A 17511-nucleotide genomic window follows, 5' to 3' on the forward strand; every position below is an offset into this window, starting at 1 on the left:
TCCCCAAGGCGCTTGTCCGGCGGAGTTGCCCGACGCGGGCGCCGGTGGGATGTTCTAAGGACTTATTTTTTTATTGAAGTCCAAAATTTAGTTCTTTTTCAGGGAAATTCGAAATCACTGACCAAATTCGGCCGGAACCTTTCAGCCCACTCGTTCCAGTACAATGCCACCGGACTTGGTGCGGGTTTGTTCAAAAAAAAAAAAGACTTGGTGCGGGTCAGCAAGAGAGAGACACAGAGACCGACCCGACCAAAATTCCCCATAGGTTTCCTCTCGCGGCCGGCTTCCGCCACCATGGACGGCGATGGCCATCTCGATTCCGAAAGATGGCTTGATTTCCCCCCTCGTGGTGTGCGCGGTTTCGCCGTCGGCGGTCAGCCCGTCTCGTGGTTAGCGAGACGCAAGTCACGCATCCGTAGAAAGACTTCCCGCAAAACTGGGTGAGCTTTCGCCACTTCTCCATCAATTTCACAGCCCGTTCCGCAATTCTTTAGGGTAATAAGAAACTTTGCTGGGAATTGAATGTACATCCACAAATTGCAGGTGTTTTTATAGCTCGAGCGATATGGTTCTAGTTGAAAAATGCTAGATTGCTAGTGTATTCTGTATCAGCTTGATGAATTATTATATTCGTTCTTTATCGAAATGAAAGTTTACAGAGAAAGGCAAAAGCAGACCTTTTGAAATTGGACAGCATTCCAGATTTCCAATTCTTTTGCTTTGGAGAGATATATGCACTTGCACAGTGCTACTTAACAATAATTCATTAAATGTGTATAGCACAACCTTCTGGGAGGTGGTGTTTTCCGGACAACTTATGTGCCAATATAGAATGTCTAGATGTACATGCAGAATTTAATTTCAATTTTTTTGACATTTTGAATTGTGTTTTCACACAATAGGTTCATATACAGTTATGCACCCGTGACCCAAATTGCATCTCCCAACCTTCTGCTATATATTTGCCTTTACAAGTGAACTAAAGGATGTACCTCGAAATCCACTTTAAACCATGAGCAGGAGGGAAGCCTTTGTCTTGTTGTAACTTCAAATCTTAACCTCAACAGGTCATCTAGAACTCCAGTAGCTGGAACCACAACTCGTGTTCGACAGAGTGTTCTATATTCAAATCTTCCTAGGCGATCTGGAGGCAGACGAGGACGAGAATTATCACAAGAATTACTACCGTAAGTCATCTGGGTTATTTCAGGTGTTGTATGTCTGCCTATTCCACCAGAAGTTCAAATCATATTTGTTTCGGCTATTATTTGCACTGGTCTTCTCACAGAGGAAATAGTATGTCCTAAATATCTGACCATGAATATTGACTGATAAACATGTTCCGATCAGGGTTGAGGAGCATGCTGGTGAGGTTAGCAGCAGTGACAGTGAGAGCTCTACACCTGAAGTTCTGCCAGAACTCAAGGCGCTAGGGCTGACTGGCACGCCTCCTAAATTCGAGATATCACCCTGTTGGTATGGCCGTAAGCCCATAACTATTTCTGATTAACCCAGTTAGGGTTTGTTGAAATGGATACTTGCTATTACCGATAGTATTCTTTCATATGCTCTTCACATCATGCATAGTTTAAGACAGTTCATACCAAAACAAATTGCTAGGTAGGTAATCATCAATATAACCTCTTATTGTGTTGATATCTGTTGCTCTAGGTCAAACTATTGTGCTGACGATGCTAGCGGCAGCGAGAGTGACTCTGAAATTGTTGAGGAGAGCAAGCCCAAAGAAGAATCAGATCTTGATATGTACGTATGATTTTGCTGTCTGATGGTCTTGACTTGTATTCTATTGTTTGTAACTTTTAAGTCTTAAATGCATTTAAATAAATAATGCAAGATGTCCCAAAGCGCTAAAACTTTACCTGTTTATACATGCCTCATATAACCAAAATTGGAAAGCATCAGCCCAGCATGCCAAAAGTGTGGTGTGGGGACCACCAAATGTATGCGACATAAACGATACTGTTGACATCCTAATTTGTGGGTTGAGTGTTTTCACTCTGTACCTAGTTAGATATAGTCATAAAGCACAAAATTATTCACCACGACCAGAGTGTTTCGGTTCATTTACAGTAATTGTGCTTTGTATTACTTCAGATGGATAAATTCACTAGCTCAAAAGTATTTAGCCTTTGATTTATTTCGTACTTTTAACCATACGTGCATGCATTTCTTTAGAGAGGAGGAGCGGCGAGAACTGGAGAAGTACTTTGAAGAGAATACATGCAGCACTTTCCGTGAAACGTGTGTTATGCTTCGTGACATTGAGCGTGCCAGACTAGCCGCCAAGAAGGATAAAATGTCAGCTGCTCGGCGTGCCGATATCATTGCCCGAGCTCCCTACTTCCTTGAGGAGCGACAGAAACTTCAGGCAAGGGAACAAGCTTCAAGGGAGGAAGCGGCCATGCAGATTTTGCTACGTCGACAACCAAGGTGAATTTTATCTCCTGCAATTCTTATTGTGTTAGCAATCCTCTCTTTTACTGATAACTGGCACTACTTTAATCTTCTCTAAGCATTTTATTCTGTGTCGCTAAAAATTTAGCTTGAATGCATGCATAAGATTGAAAATTTAGGTTTCTTATAAGGACTTTCAGTAATTTAATGTTTGGTCTGCATAGAATAAAAGTCACATTGTGGGCCTTGTCAGGCCAATTCATTAGTTCCTAAACCCTGAAACTGCACAGTCATGCCACTAAAGTTGTTTGGAAGCTTAAACAACATGAAGCTGGGTCTGACCACTGACGTTGCCTGTTGACCAATGCCAGCATTACCTAACTATAACCCCTCATAATATGCAGAGTTATAAATTTTCAATTGCCCATGCTAAACATTGATATTACCCCTGTATCTTACTGTTAGTTTTTGGAATAAGAAGTATTTATCATTTGTGTTCCTTATTTAGCAAAATGGAAGAAAGCATATTGATAGTATTTAGGCATTGTCTATCCTCTAGAGCGTAGTGTCTTTCCATATTCAATTTCTAAGATGCTGACAGGGGTCACCGGTCACGGGTTCAATTTCTAAGATGCTGACAGGGGTCACAGGCCCATACGAGTATATGATTGACACAAAATTTCTAAGCGAGCAGTACCTATGCCACACATAGGTGTTTTCAACCCCATAGCATACATATATCTAGTTAATTCACTCTCCTTTCGGTGTTGTGTGGTTCTTATCACGTGCATGTAGGTTTTGAAAGCTTCATTAATCACTGAACATGTTGTCATCAACTCACCATATTCTGGCTTCTACTAGCTCTACCTTGTGCTTCTTCAGAAACTACATTTTAATTTGGTTGTGCGTACAGGCGGGGAGTTTCTGACAAAGAGATTATTCAAAATGCGAGGAAATGGATGAGTAAGGAGGTGATGGTGGCTTTCGAAGAATACAAAAAAAGAAGTCCCACTCTCGCGGTAAGTAAAAGCTTGTTATTTTTGTATTTTTTAAACAACAAGGAAGTGACCAATTAACTTGTTACTAACAAGGATCTCTATTTGGCTTTAGGGACATGACTGCCAACTAGTGGAACTTGGCCACCAATGTTTCAATGTGGAAAATTATTGCAATGTTTTCCACCACTTCAACTTCAAAGTGAAGATTGAGAACCCTATCACAAATGTTTCCCGTGTGTCAGTATTTTTTGCTGAATTAAGAGAGATGTTTGGGCAAAAATATTATTTCTGCTCTCCTCTGGAATCAGACAGTGAAAATGGTACTAATCCTTGTCTTTATGAATCAAACAGTGAAATATTCCTAGTTCTCTTATAAGAGTCTTCCTGGTTAACTTCTTTCAGGCCAGTGTTGTGCTTGCAGTAGCCAAGGAATGGAGGTTCTGCAACATCCAGCCACAGGTGGATATTTCAGGGGCTCGACAGGTTCCGCATTCCCTTACATGTACATGGAAGATGATGTCTATAACGATTAGCGGGGTTGTTGAATCTTTATTCAGAGTTGGGTGTGGTTGGTGCATGCGAGCCAAGTAGTCCAGGCAGCAGATGCAATAATCTACAGGGTGATTTATTTTCACCTGTTGAACTAGTAGTACCTTTTGTTGTTGCTGTTCTGTGTCTGTGATACTGACATGCTGGTTTTGTTTATGTAGTGAGCATTTTCTTTGTATACAAATCTGTAACCATGATCAATATTTCTGGTAATGGAACTAGTTCAGTAGTACACTCCAACAGAATACACAACGAGATTCTTTGTGCTAATGGACAACACCTGTTCTGAAAGAAAAGAAAAAAAGCTAATAACCCAGGCTTCAATTGCTCGGATTTGAAAGAAAAACAGCAGTTTTTTTGGTCGCTCAATTAGATCAAGCGAGCAATTGCAGCTAAGGAACCATCTGCATAGTAAGCTAACGCAAATGAATCGTTCTCTTCTTGTCCATCTCGCTCATCTCCTTCTCCCGCAAATTCCTAGAACCGCGCCGCAACTGCTGTGCCTTCCAAGATCCCGGCCACCCATGAATTGAGGTCAACGATGCAGCTTTATCGTTCCTCAAACTTCTCCATTTCAATTTTCAAATTCGTTCCCAATCAAATAGCCATTTGGGAATTGGGATTAGATCGAGAAAGGTAAAGGTGTGCTCGCGGCTTGCCCTTTCCATCGCTCCTCAACCCACTCTTAACTAGTTCTTCTATCGAATTTAATATGCTTTACTATGCACTTTTTAGGTGATTGTCTAATATTACTTTTCTTGCACTTTTTAGGTGATTGCTGCTTTCTGGTTCTTTCTGAAATAGGAAATTGCGGTGGCTTGATCGAGACAAGTAATTACTAGGTCCTGTCATTTTAGAGCCAAAAGTTAGTATGCGCTTTCATTTTCAGTGTTAAAAGATTATGAATTTCTACTACTATGTACTCGATAATAATATTTTTTTTTGACATAATGTACTCAATAATAATATATTCAGTTTCTTTAGCTTGAAATATAGTGTTTTAATAATTTATGCGAATAGGCCCCTTGCTGTCATTTTGCACCTGGGCCCTGTATAAGTATGGGCCGGCCCTGCATGTGGTCTCAAGCAAACTTCATAAGCCTTAATTAGGACGAAACTAAACCTGATCAATCATATGTTCACAAAAAAAAACTGATCAATCATCATAGATTAACGGCGGAATTGCATATTTGCCACACTTTTTTTGCACATTGCATATTTGCCGCACCACGTGTCACTAACATGTGGTGGTTTATGCAATAAAAAATGTAAAGCGTGCCAAATGTGCAAATATCTGGTCGGCCGCGTCCATCTTAGATGCACGGAGCGCCTCCGCCATGGGTTGTGGTTCTGAGCATCTGTACCTGCCTCCCCTAGTGCCTAGTGGACGTGTTTGAGAAACCATATTGCAACTCGCAGGAAGCAGCGCCAAATCTATTATATATCGGGCGACTCACACATAAATACATGTATATATATATATATGTTCCTCTCATTTTCGAGCGGTCCAAAAAGAGGAACTCTTCGATCAAGAAGGATATGGCAAATGAGTTTTGGGTCACACAAATCGATATTCAAGGGGTATTTCCTTTGAGCATATTGCACAATTTACCCAACTTTGGAAGATGCTTCAAAACGTTCATTTGGAGGAAAACAACAACGATGTCATCTCTTGAAAGTTGTCAAAAGACGGATGCTATTCGGCCAAATCGGCCTACAATATGCAATTTGAGGGGCACATCATTTCTACCATGCCCGACATGGTGTGGAGGCCATGGGCGCCTCCAAAATGTAAACTATTTGAATGGTTGATTATCCAAAACCGGGTGTGAACGGCAGATAGACTTCAAAGGAGGGGATGGCCAAGTTGCGTGCTTTACAAGTTATGTAATCAAGTTCAAGAGTCCGCCGATCACCTTCTCTATAAATGCCGGTTCACTACTAGAATATGGATTGAGTTGAAGGAGTGGCTTGGCCTTTATGATGTGGACCCAAGGACGTGGCACAATAGGAGAACGGTGAAGAAATGGTGGACAAAAAGTATCATTAAAAGGGGTCAATCAAGAAAAGCGATGGCTTCCTTAGCTATGTTGTTTTCTCGAGAGATTTGGAAAGAGAGAAACGCTCGTGTTTTTCACAATAGTGCAACAACATCTTTTATGTTGATCGCGAAAATTAAGGACGAAATGGCAATGTGGTGCCACGCCGGGGCTAAGACCTTGTGTAATATTATGTCGCAAGAGTAGGCTTTGGCTCTCGGGCATGGCTTATGCCGAGTTGGTTTGTAAGACCCTTCTAAACTTCTTCTTAATCAATTGAAAATGGTAAATCTTTTACTTTGTTTCAAAAAAAAAATATGTTCCTCGTTGCAGCATTGTCTTCACAGCAAAGCACAGAGCGCACCCAGGAAGAGTCCTACAGAATTACACTTAACGCAGCAGTCTGAAGTCTGAAGTCTGAACTGACTCTTCTAGTTACCACCTGCTGGCTGCTGCCTCTTCTAGTTACCTCGATGGCTTTGAGTATCGACCACACCGACCGCTTCGACGAGTCTGGCCCGACTCATATGATGCCCACCGATGGTTCTTCTGCGATGAAGATTGACTAGTAAAAATGCCCGTGCGTTGCACCGGGAAAACACAATAAGCAAACAATTGGGCAATGCTTTCGAAAAGATATTTTTACATTGCCTTTTATATGTGAACCTGTGTATTAGTAGCATCTCCATTGCCTCCATATTTATCTCCCGTGAGTTCCATAATTTAAAAATGCTACAACGTTATGTAGTAATTTTTAGAAGTGTATCTAATATGCACAGTTCAAAGTTAGTATAGAGAGCATTGGTTGTCTTCGAAAAACATGGGAGAAGATAAAATGCAAATTAATCATTGTCCTGCCTACAATTGATAGCTGATCAACCTAATTTAGGAAAAGAATAATAGCACAAGTTTTATCAGCTTCAAGTGTAATTTCAAATACTACACGTGTCATAGGTTCCCAAACCATACATGATAGCAAGAAAAGAACATGCTTAATAAAAAAAAAAGCAAGCTATTGGGTATTGTAGAATAGGCCCCATCTGATGGATATTGCCAAGCTTGATATATCGTGTTTGCATAGAAGCTGTGAGCACCTCCTCGTTGAATCACACCAACAACACACTATCAATGATTGTGTTGATCCGGTACATACCAAGAGTATTCCTCACGTTGTCACAACTCACAAGAATTGCCTGGGATGGGGCTGCTTACGAGCGAAAATTCTTGCCTGCAAGCTACTTCTCTACACGTCGAAAGTGAGGATCAGGTCTCACTGTCCGAGTCCATCCTTTGAAACACTTGCAGTGCTAGCTACTTTGAGCAGAACACCTGTACAACGCAGCAAACGAGATGACCCGATCAATCGACCATGGTTGGATCTTGTGACATGGTCGGCCTGAGAAACGGTGTGTACATCTTGAAGCTAGGAGGCGTCAACGGTGCTGAAGAGACGCGCGAGCGTTCCTTTGCTGCTGGCTCTGATGAGGAGTTGTCCGTCGCGCCGCGACAGTGCGATGCACGGCACACTCGCTCGCGCGTGTGCATGTCGACGTGCCGCTCCGGCAGACCTGAACGGCGTCCTTCTCCACCCTCAGCATCGCGTGGGCTGCTCATATATTTATATCTTGATGATCTTTCCGTACATGATTGTAACCCGTCCTAATTCAACTTAGGTTATACGTGTACTTTTCAGATAACGACGATGTCATGATGATGTCAAGATGACGTGGCTTGTAGAAATACCTAAATCAGGCGTCGTCGCGGACGCGGCCGGCGCCGTGAGCTGGGACAGCGTCAGGCTCCACCAAGCACAGGCCGTGTTGGTTGCTGCCGCGCAGCGTCCAAAAACTGGATGGGGTAGACGTCGGGTGCACCGTCGGTGGCGATCGGCTTCTGGATCTCTACGGCAAGGGTTCGACAACATGAGCAGTTCGGCGCAGGTCACCTCTCTGCGGCTGGACACTACAGGAATGGGGCTATATGCCGAGGGCCGGGAACCCTCGGCGTAGCATGCTTTGGCCCTCGGCGTAGGCTATGCCGAGGGCCGCCCTCGGCATAGCTTCTCGGCGTGTAAGTCCCTCGGCAAAGGCACTATCGCCGTCGGCGTAGCCCGGCCCTCGGCGTAGCACGCTACGCCGACGGCAAAACCCTCGGCATAGACTTTAAAAAAATTCAAATTTCCCGTTTCCAAAAAAATTCAAAAAAAAAATCGAAAAAAAATATTTTTTTCTATATGCCGACGGCAAAACCCTAGGCATAGACTTTTAAAATTTTTAAAATTTTAATTTCTTTTACACAATTTTTTCTTTTTTTTTACTTGTTTATCTTTCACCCAATACACTTTTAACTCTAACTACACTTAATCTTATGTCAAATTACAATCATGGTTAAACTTCCCGATCGGTCACCCATCCTCACACTACTCCAGCCTCAAGCACGCTTAACTTCTTGGTTCCATGCGGATGAGCTTCCATTATAGAATTGACACCTCTTGCCGATAATAATAGCATATCAACCCTATTAACCCTTGAACCGTGATGCACACTTCTTTATTTTTGAATCCCAAACAATTACTTAAGTAGACAACAATGAATATATATAAGTAATAATAATATTGAATTCAAATAAAAATAAAATAATTTTATTTTTTGGTCTTTTTTCTATTTAATATTGAATAATTAATATCTTTAAATCGGAAAATCAAAATTCCACAAATAATATGTCTAAATCGATCAGAAAAATGAGAGGAATCTAAATATAACATACATATCATCATTTTAACCTAAAATTTAGAGGAATCCAAATATGACGCCCAATTTGCCATGTGGCCAAAACAGCCCCCTCGCGAGATGCGAAATGGCCGTATCGGGCGGGCTGGTGCACCGTTCGCCAACACGCTAAACGGACAAAAATTAGCACATAAAGTGATGTGTTATAGACATAAAAACATTTTTTGCGGAATTTATTGAGCGACGGAAAGTGTACCCCTAATTCAAATCCGGTCAGTTTCCAGCAGATTCGGCGGGACACCGCAGGAAGCCGCATGGATTCCCAGATAGCTAGCACGCACATATGGCATGTGATATGTGGTGCGAAGGCGGTGTCCTACCACTACGCGGAGGTCTCGCGCAATACTAAAATGCGCCCCATGTAGCTGCTTCACAAAATAAACCCGTTTTGGCACCCCGAAAATGAAAAAACCATCGCTCATCGGTCGGATTGGAAATCCGCTCCCGGGAGCCTTGCTTCCCATCCCAGGGACCACGCACATGCCAAATATGGCCTCGTTCCGACAAACTATGCGGTGTCACGGGCCGTTTCCTACTCATTTGCCCTAAAAGCCATATAACTCCGGACGTGATAGTCACGTTTGTGAAGGGTTTTCCAAAATAATTGCCGTATCCTAATTCCGACTTTTGGAGTGGTTACTAGAACACATAAAATGACGCCATGCGGCTCCGCGGGATTTTCTGACTTTGTTTAAATTGTCATTTGGCCAAAAGGGGCCCCCACGGAGATGCGGTATGGTCGTACCGGGCGCGCTGGTGCACCCGTTTACCATCGCGCTAAACGGACAAAAATTAGCACATAAACTGATATGTCATAGACCTAAAAACAATTTTTGCGGAATTTATTGAGCGACGGAAAGTGTAGCCCTAGTTCAAATCCGGTCACTTTCCGAGCGGATTCGGCGGGACACCGCAGGAAGCCGCATGGATTCCCAGATAGCTAGCGCGCACATATGACATGTGATATGTGGTGCGAAGGCGGTGTCCTACCACTACGCAGAGGTCTCGCGCAATACTAAAATGCGCCTTATGTAGTTCCTTCACAAAAAAAACCCGTTTTGGCACCCCAAAAATGAAAAAACCATCGCCCATGGGTCGGATTGGAAATCCGCTCCCGGGGCCTTGCTTCCCATCCCAGGGACCACGCACGTGCCAAATATGGCCTCGTTCCGACAAACTATGCGGTGTCACGGGCCGTTTCCTACTCATTTGCCCTAAAAGCCATAGAACTCCGGACGTGATAGCCCTGTTTGTGAAGAGTTTTCCAAAATAATTGCCGTATCCTAATTCCGACTTTTGGAGTGGTTACTAGGACACATAAAATGACGCCATGCGGCTCCGCGGGATTTTCTGACTTTGTTTAAATTGTCATTTGGCCAAAAGGGGCCCCCACGGAGATGCGGTATGGCCGTACCGGCGCGCTGGTGCACCCGTTTACCATCGCGCTAAACGGACAAAAATTAGCAATAAACTGATATGTCATAGACCTAAAAACAAATTTTGCGGAATTTATTGAGCGACGGAAAGTGTAGCCCTAGTTCAAATCCGGTCACTTTCCAGCGGATTCGGCGGGACACTGCAGGAAGCCGCATGGATTCCCAGATAGCTAGCGCGCACATATGGCATGTGATATGGGGTGCGAAGGCGGTGTCCTACCACTACGCGAGGTCTCGCGCAATACTAAAATGCACCCCATGTAGTTCCTTCACAAAAAAACCTGTTTTGGCACCCCGAAAATGAAAAAACCATCGCCCATGGGTCGGATTGGAAATGCGCTCCCGGGCATTGCTTCCCATCCCAGGGACCACGCACGTGCCAAATATGGTCTCGTTCCGACAAACTATGCGGTGTCACGGGCCGTTTCCTACTCATTGCCCTAAAAGCCATAGAAATCCGGACTTGATAGCCCCGTTCGTGAAGGGTTTTCCAAAATAATTGTCGTATCCCAATTCCATCTTTTGGAGTGGTTACTAGGACACATAAAATGATGCCATGCGGCTCCGCGAGATTTTCCGACTTCGTTTAAATTGGCATCCGGCTAAAACGGGAACCCGAGAACATATAAGAAAGTGATTGAATTGTTTCTATGTTAACATGTTATTCTACATGATTCAAATATGCATGATTTTGACATAAACGGATAGAGGATGTTTTTCTGAACATTTTGATACCTCATACGCATTTTTCCGACATCATATGAATTAGTTATGATTTTTACAAAATTAGACAAATTTGAAAAATAGCCTACGCCGAGGGTGGCCGTCGGCGTAGCCCCGTCTACGCCTAGGGCCAAAGATATGCCGAGGGCTGCCCTCGGCGTAGAGGTCGCTACGCCGACGGCCACGTTTCGCCGAGTGTTGAAAGGGCAGGCTGGCCTGGCCGGGCCATACGCCGACGGCCCCGACTTTTGGCCGTCGGCGTATAGCCTGGCCCTCGGCATAGCCTCCCATTCCTGTAGTGTGGAGGCGACTTGCTGATGCGCGTGGTTGACGTATTGTCTTTTCGTTCGACACGCGTCCGTTGGGAACCCCAAGAGGAAGGTGTGATGCGCACAGCGGCAAGTTTCCCTCAGTAAGAAACCAAGGTTTAATCGGACCAGTAGGAGTCAAGAAGCACGTTGAAGGTTGATGGCGGCGAGATGTAGTGCGGCGCAACACCAGGGATTCCGGCGCCAACGTGGAACCCGCACAACACAACCAAAGTACTTTGCCCCAACGAAACAAGTGAGGTTGTCAATCTCACCGTCTTGCTGTAACAAAGGATTAACCGTATTGTGTGGAAGATGATTGTTTGCAGAGAAAACAGTAAAACAAGTATTGTAGTAGATTGTATTTCAGTAAAGAGAATTGGACCGGGGTCCACGGTTCACTAGAGGTGTCTCTCCCATAAGACGAACATCATGTTGGGTGAACAAATTACAGTTGGGCAATTGACAAATAAAGAGAGCATGACAATGCACATACATATCATGATGAGTATAGTGAGATTTAATTGGGCATTACGACAAAGTACATAGACCGCCATCCAACTCGCATCTATGCCTAAAAAGTCCACCTTCGAGGTTATCATCCGAACCCCTCCGGTATTAAGTTGCAAAGCAACAGACAATTGCATTAAGTATGGTGCGTAATGTAACTAGTGACTACATCCTTGAACATAGCACTAATGTTTTATCCCTAGTGGCAACAACACAACACAACCTTAGAACTTTCTGTCACTGTCCCAGGTGTCAATGCAGGCATGAACCCACTATCGAGCATAAGTACTCCCTCTTGGAGTTACAAGCATCTACTTGGCCAGAGCATCTACTAGTAACGGAGACATGCAAGATCATAAACAACACATAAGCATAACTTTGATAATCAACATAACAAGTATTCTCTATTCATCGGATCCCAACAAACGCAACATATAGAATTACAGATAGATGATCTTGATCATGATAGGCAGCTCACAAGATCCGACAATGATAGCACAATGGGGAGAAGACAACCATCTAGCTACTGCTATGGACCCATAGTCCAGGGGTAGACTACTCACACATCACACCGGAGGCGACCATGGCGGCGTAGAGTCCTCCGGGGATGATTCCCCTCTCCGGCAGGGTGCCGGAGGCGATCTCCTGGATCCCCCGAGATGGGATCGGCGGCGGCGGCGTCTCAGTAAGGTTTTCCGTATCGTGGCTCTCGGTACTGGAGGTTTCGTCACGGAGGCTTTAAGTAGGCGGAAGGGCAAGTCAAGAGGCGGCACGGGGGCCCACACCATAGGCCGGCGCGGCCAGGGGTGGGGCCGCGCCGCCCTAGGGTTTGGCCACCCCGTGGCCCCTCTTCGTCTCGTCTTCGGACTTCTGGAAGCTTCGTGGAAAAATAGGCACTTGGGCTTTGATTTCGTCCAATTCCGAGAATATTTCCTTACTAGGATTTCTGAAACCAAAAACAGCGAGAAAAAGCAACTGGCACTTCGGCATCTTGTTAATAGGTTAGTTCCAGAAAATGCATGAATATGACATAAAGTGTGCATAAAACATGTATATAACATCAATAATGTGGCATGGAACATAAGAAATTATCGATACGTCGGAGACGTATCAGCATCCCCAAGCTTAGTTCTCGCTCGTCCCGAGCAGGTAAAACGATAACACGGATAATTTACGGAGTGACATGCCATCATAATCTTGATCATACTATTTGTAAAGCATATGTAGTGACTGCAGCGATCAAAACAATGTGTATGACATGAGTAAACAAGTGAATCATAAAGCAAAGACTTTTCATGAATAGCACTTCAAGACAAGCATCAATAAGTCTTGCATAAGAGTTAACTCATAAAGCAATAAATCAAAGTAAAGGTATTGAAGCAACACAAAAGAAGATTAAGTTTCAGCGGTTGCTTTCAACTTGTAACATGTATATCTCATGGATATTGTCAACATAGAGTAATATAATAAGTGCAATAAGCAAGTATGTAGGAATCAATGCACAGTTCACACAAGTGTTTGCTTCTTGAGGTGGAGAGAAATAGGTGAACTGACTCAACATTGAAAGTAAAAGAATGGTCCTCATAGAGGAAAAGCATTGATTGCTATATTTGTGCTAGAGCTTTGATTTTGAAAACATGAAACAATTTTGTCAACGGTAGTAATAAAGCATATGCATCATGTAAATTATATCTTATAAGTTGCAAGCCTCATGCATAGTGTACCAATAGTGCCCGCACCTTGTCCTAATTAGCTTGGACTACCTGGATTATCACCGCAATACATATGCTTTAACCAAGTTTCACAAAGGGGTACCTCTATGCCGCTCTGTACAAAGGTCTAAGGAGAAAGCTCGCATTTGGATTTCTCGCTTTTGATTATTCTCAACTTAGACATCCATACCGGGACAACATAGACAACGGATAATGGACTCCTCTTTTAATGCTTTAAGCATTTGACAACAATTAATTCTTTTCTCATTAGAGATTTGAGGATGTTTGTCCAAAACTGAAACTTCCACCATGGATCATGGCTTTAGTTAGCGGCCCAATGTTCTTCTCTCACAATATGCATGCTCAAACCATTCAACTCAGTGTAGATCGCCCTTACTTCGGACAAGACGAACATGCATAGCAACTCACATGAAATTCAACAATGAGTTGATGGCGTTCCCCGATAAACATGGTTATCGCACAACAAGCAACTTAATAAGAGATAAAGTGCATAATTACATATTCAATACCACATTAGTTTTTAAGCTATTTGTCCCATGAGCTATATATTGCAAAGGTGAATGATGGAATTTTAAAGGTAGCACTCAAGCAATTTACTTTGGAATGGCGGGAAAATACCATGTAGTATAGGTAGATATGGTGGACACAAATGGCATAGTGGTTGGCTCAAGTATTTTGGATGCATGAGAAGTATTCCCTCTCGATACAAGGTTTAGGCTAGCAAGGCTTATTTGAAACAAACACAAGGATGAACCGGTGCAGCAAAACTCACATAAAAGACATATTGAAAACATTATAAGACTCTACATCGTCTTCCTTGTTGTTCAAACTCAATACTAGAAATTATCTAGACCTTAGAGAAACCAAATATGCAAACCAAATTTTAGCATGCTCTATGTATTTCTTCATTAATGGGTGCAAAGCATATGATGCAAGAGCTTAAACATGAGCACAACAATTGCCAAGTATCACATTACCCAAGACATTTATAGCAATTACTACATGTATCATTTTCCAATTCCAACCATATAACAATTTAACGAAGGAGAAACTTCGCCATGAATACTATGAGTAGAAACCAAGGACATACTTGTCCATATGCTACAGCGGAGCGTGTATATCTCCCATAAAGTGAATGCTAGGATCCATTTTATTCAAACAAAACAAAAACAAAAACAAACCGACGCTCCAAGAAAAAGCACATAAGATGTGATGGAATAAAAATATAGTTTCAGGGGAGGAACCTGATAATGTTGTCGATGAACAAGGGGATGCCTTGGGCATCCCCAAGCTTAGACGCTTGAGTCTTCTTGATATATGCAGGGGTGAACCTCCGGGTGCATCCCCAAGCTTAGAGCTTTCACTCTCCTTGATCATGTTGCATCATACTCCTCTCTTGATCCTTGAAAACTTCCTCCACACCAAACTCGAAACAACTCATTAGAGGGTTAGTGCACAATATAAATTGACATATTCAGAGGTGACACAATCATTATTAACACTTCTGGACATTGCATAATGATACTGGACATTAGTGGATCAAAGAAATTCATCCAACATAGCGAAAGAGGCAATGCGAAATAAAAGGCAGAATCTGTCAAAACAGAACAGTTCGTATTGACGAATTTTAAAATGGCACCAGACTTGCTCAAACGAAAATGCTCAAATTGAATGAAAGTTGCGTACATATCTGAGGATCATGCTCGTAAATTGGCGCAATTTTCTGAGCTACCTACAGGGAGGTGGACCCAGATTCGTGACAGCAAAGAAATCTGGAACTGCGCAGTAATCCAAATCTAGTACTTACTTTTCTATCAACGGCTTAACTTGGCACAACAAAACTCAAAACTAAGATAAGAAGAGGTTGCTACAGTAGTAAACAACTTTCAAGACACAAAATAAAAACAAAGTACTGTAGGTAAAAACATGGGTTGTCTCCCATAAGCGCTTTTCTTTAACGCCTTTCAGCTAGGCGCAGAAAGTGTGTATCAAGTAACATCGAGAGATGAAGCATCAACATCATAATTTGTTCTAATAATAGAATCATAAGGTACCTTTATTCTCTTTCTAGGGAAGTGTTCCATACCTTTCTTGAGAGGAAATTGATATTTTATATTACCTTCCCTCATATCAATAATAGCACCAACAGTTCGAAGAAAAGGTCTTCCCAATATAATGGGACAAGATGCATTGCATTCAATATCCAAGACAACAAAATCAACGGGAACAAGATTATTGTTAATGGTAATGCAAACATTATCAACTTTACCCAAAGGTTTCTTTGTAGAATGATCAGCAAGATTAACATCCAAATAACAATTTTTCTGCGGTGGCAAGTCAAGCATATTATAAATTTTCTTAGGCATAACAGAAATACTTGCACCAAGATCACATAAAGCATTACAATCAAAATCTTTAACCTTCATCTTAATGATGGGCTCCCAACCATCCTCTAGCTTTTTAGGAATAGAGGCTTCGCGCTCTAGTTTCTCTTCTCTAGCTTTTATGAGAGCATTTGTAATATGATGCGTGAAAGCCAAATTTATAGCACTAGCATTAGGACTTTTAGCAAGTTTTTGCAAGAACTTTATAACTTCAGAGATGTGGCAATCATCAAAATTCAAACCATTATAATCTAAAGCAATGGGATCATCATCCCCAATGTTGGAAAAAATTTCAGCAGATTTATCACAGGCAGTTTCAGCAGTTTTAGCAGTTTCAGTGCAGTTTTCGCGCTTTGCATTAGAAGTGGAAACATTGCTAACACCAATTCTTTTATTAGTATGAGTAGGAGGTGCAGCAACATGTGTAGCATTAGCATTACTAGTGGCGGTAATAGTCCAAACTTTAGCTATATTCTTCTCTTTAGCTAGTTTTTCATTTTCTTCTCTATCCCACCTAGCACGCAGTTCAGACATTAATCTTATATTCTCATTAATTCTAACTTGAATGGCATTTGCTGTAGTAACAATTTTATTTTAAATATCCCTATTAGGCATAACTTTCGATTTCAAAAGATCAACATCAGAGGCAAGACTATCAACTCTAGAAACAAGAATATCAATTTTATTGAGCTTTTCCTCAACAGATTTGTTAAAAGCGATCCGTGTACTAATAAATTCTTTAAGCATGGCTTCAAGTCCAGGGGGTGTATTCCTATTATTGTTGTAAGAATTTCCATAAGAATTACCATAGCCGTTGCCATTATTATAAGGATATGGCCTATAGTTGTTACTAGAATTGTTCCGGTAAGCATTGTTGTTGAAATTATTATTTTTAATGAAGTTTACATCAACATGTTCTTCTTGTGCAACCAATGAAGCTAACGGAACATTATTAGGATCAATATTAGTCCTATCATTCACAAGCATAGACATAATAGCATCAACCTTATCATTCAAGGAAGAGGATTCTTCAACAGAATTTACCTTCTTACCTTGTGGAGCTCTTTCCGTGTGCCATTCAGAGTAGTTGATCATCATATTATCAAGAAGCCTTGTTGCTTCACCAAGAGTGATGGACATAAAGGTACATCCAGCAGCTGAATCCAATAAATTCCGTGAAAAAAAATTTAGTCCTGCATAGACGGTTTGGATGATCATCCAAGTAGTCAGTCCATGGGTTGGGCAATTTTTAACCAGAGATTTCATTCTTTCCCAAGCTTGAGCAACATGTTCAGTATCTAATTGTTTGAAATTCATTATGCTACTCCTCAAAGATATAATTTTAGCGGGGGGTAATATCTACCAATAAAAGCATCCTTGCATTTAGTCCATGAATCAATACTATTCTTAGGCGAGAGATAGCAACCAATCTTTAGCTCTTCCTCTTAATGAGAAAGGGAACAATTTTAGTTTAATAATATCACCATCTACATCTTTATATTTTTGCATTTCACATAGTTCAACAAAATTATTAAGATGGGCAGCGAGCATCATCAGAACTAATTCCAGAAAATTGATCTTTCATAACAAGATTCAGTAAAGCAGGTTTAATTTCAAAGAATTCTGC

The 17511-nt window shown here is 42.0% G+C and overlaps 1 protein-coding gene across 2 annotated transcripts; it reads left to right on the top strand.

Moving 5' to 3' along the window:
• Positions 1-222: 222 nt before the first annotated feature.
• Positions 223-4194, top strand: LOC124666248. Of its 2 annotated transcripts, none has more exons than XM_047203593.1 (8): positions 223-440; positions 1068-1187; positions 1351-1476; positions 1672-1764; positions 2197-2451; positions 3329-3434; positions 3526-3733; positions 3816-4194. In XM_047203593.1, exons 1-8 carry the CDS (start codon positions 295-297, stop codon positions 3944-3946), a joined length of 1185 nt encoding a protein of 394 aa, XP_047059549.1. In that variant the 5' UTR covers positions 223-294; the 3' UTR covers positions 3947-4194. The 2 variants fall into 2 exon arrangements, with proteins under 2 accessions (XP_047059549.1, XP_047059550.1); XM_047203594.1 differs by having other exon boundaries at positions 3821-4194.
• The last annotated feature ends 13317 nt before the right edge of the window (positions 4195-17511 follow it).

Source organism: Lolium rigidum, chromosome 6, assembly GCF_022539505.1.
Source record: "Lolium rigidum isolate FL_2022 chromosome 6, APGP_CSIRO_Lrig_0.1, whole genome shotgun sequence".
Classification (NCBI taxonomy): domain Eukaryota; kingdom Viridiplantae; phylum Streptophyta; class Magnoliopsida; order Poales; family Poaceae; genus Lolium; species Lolium rigidum.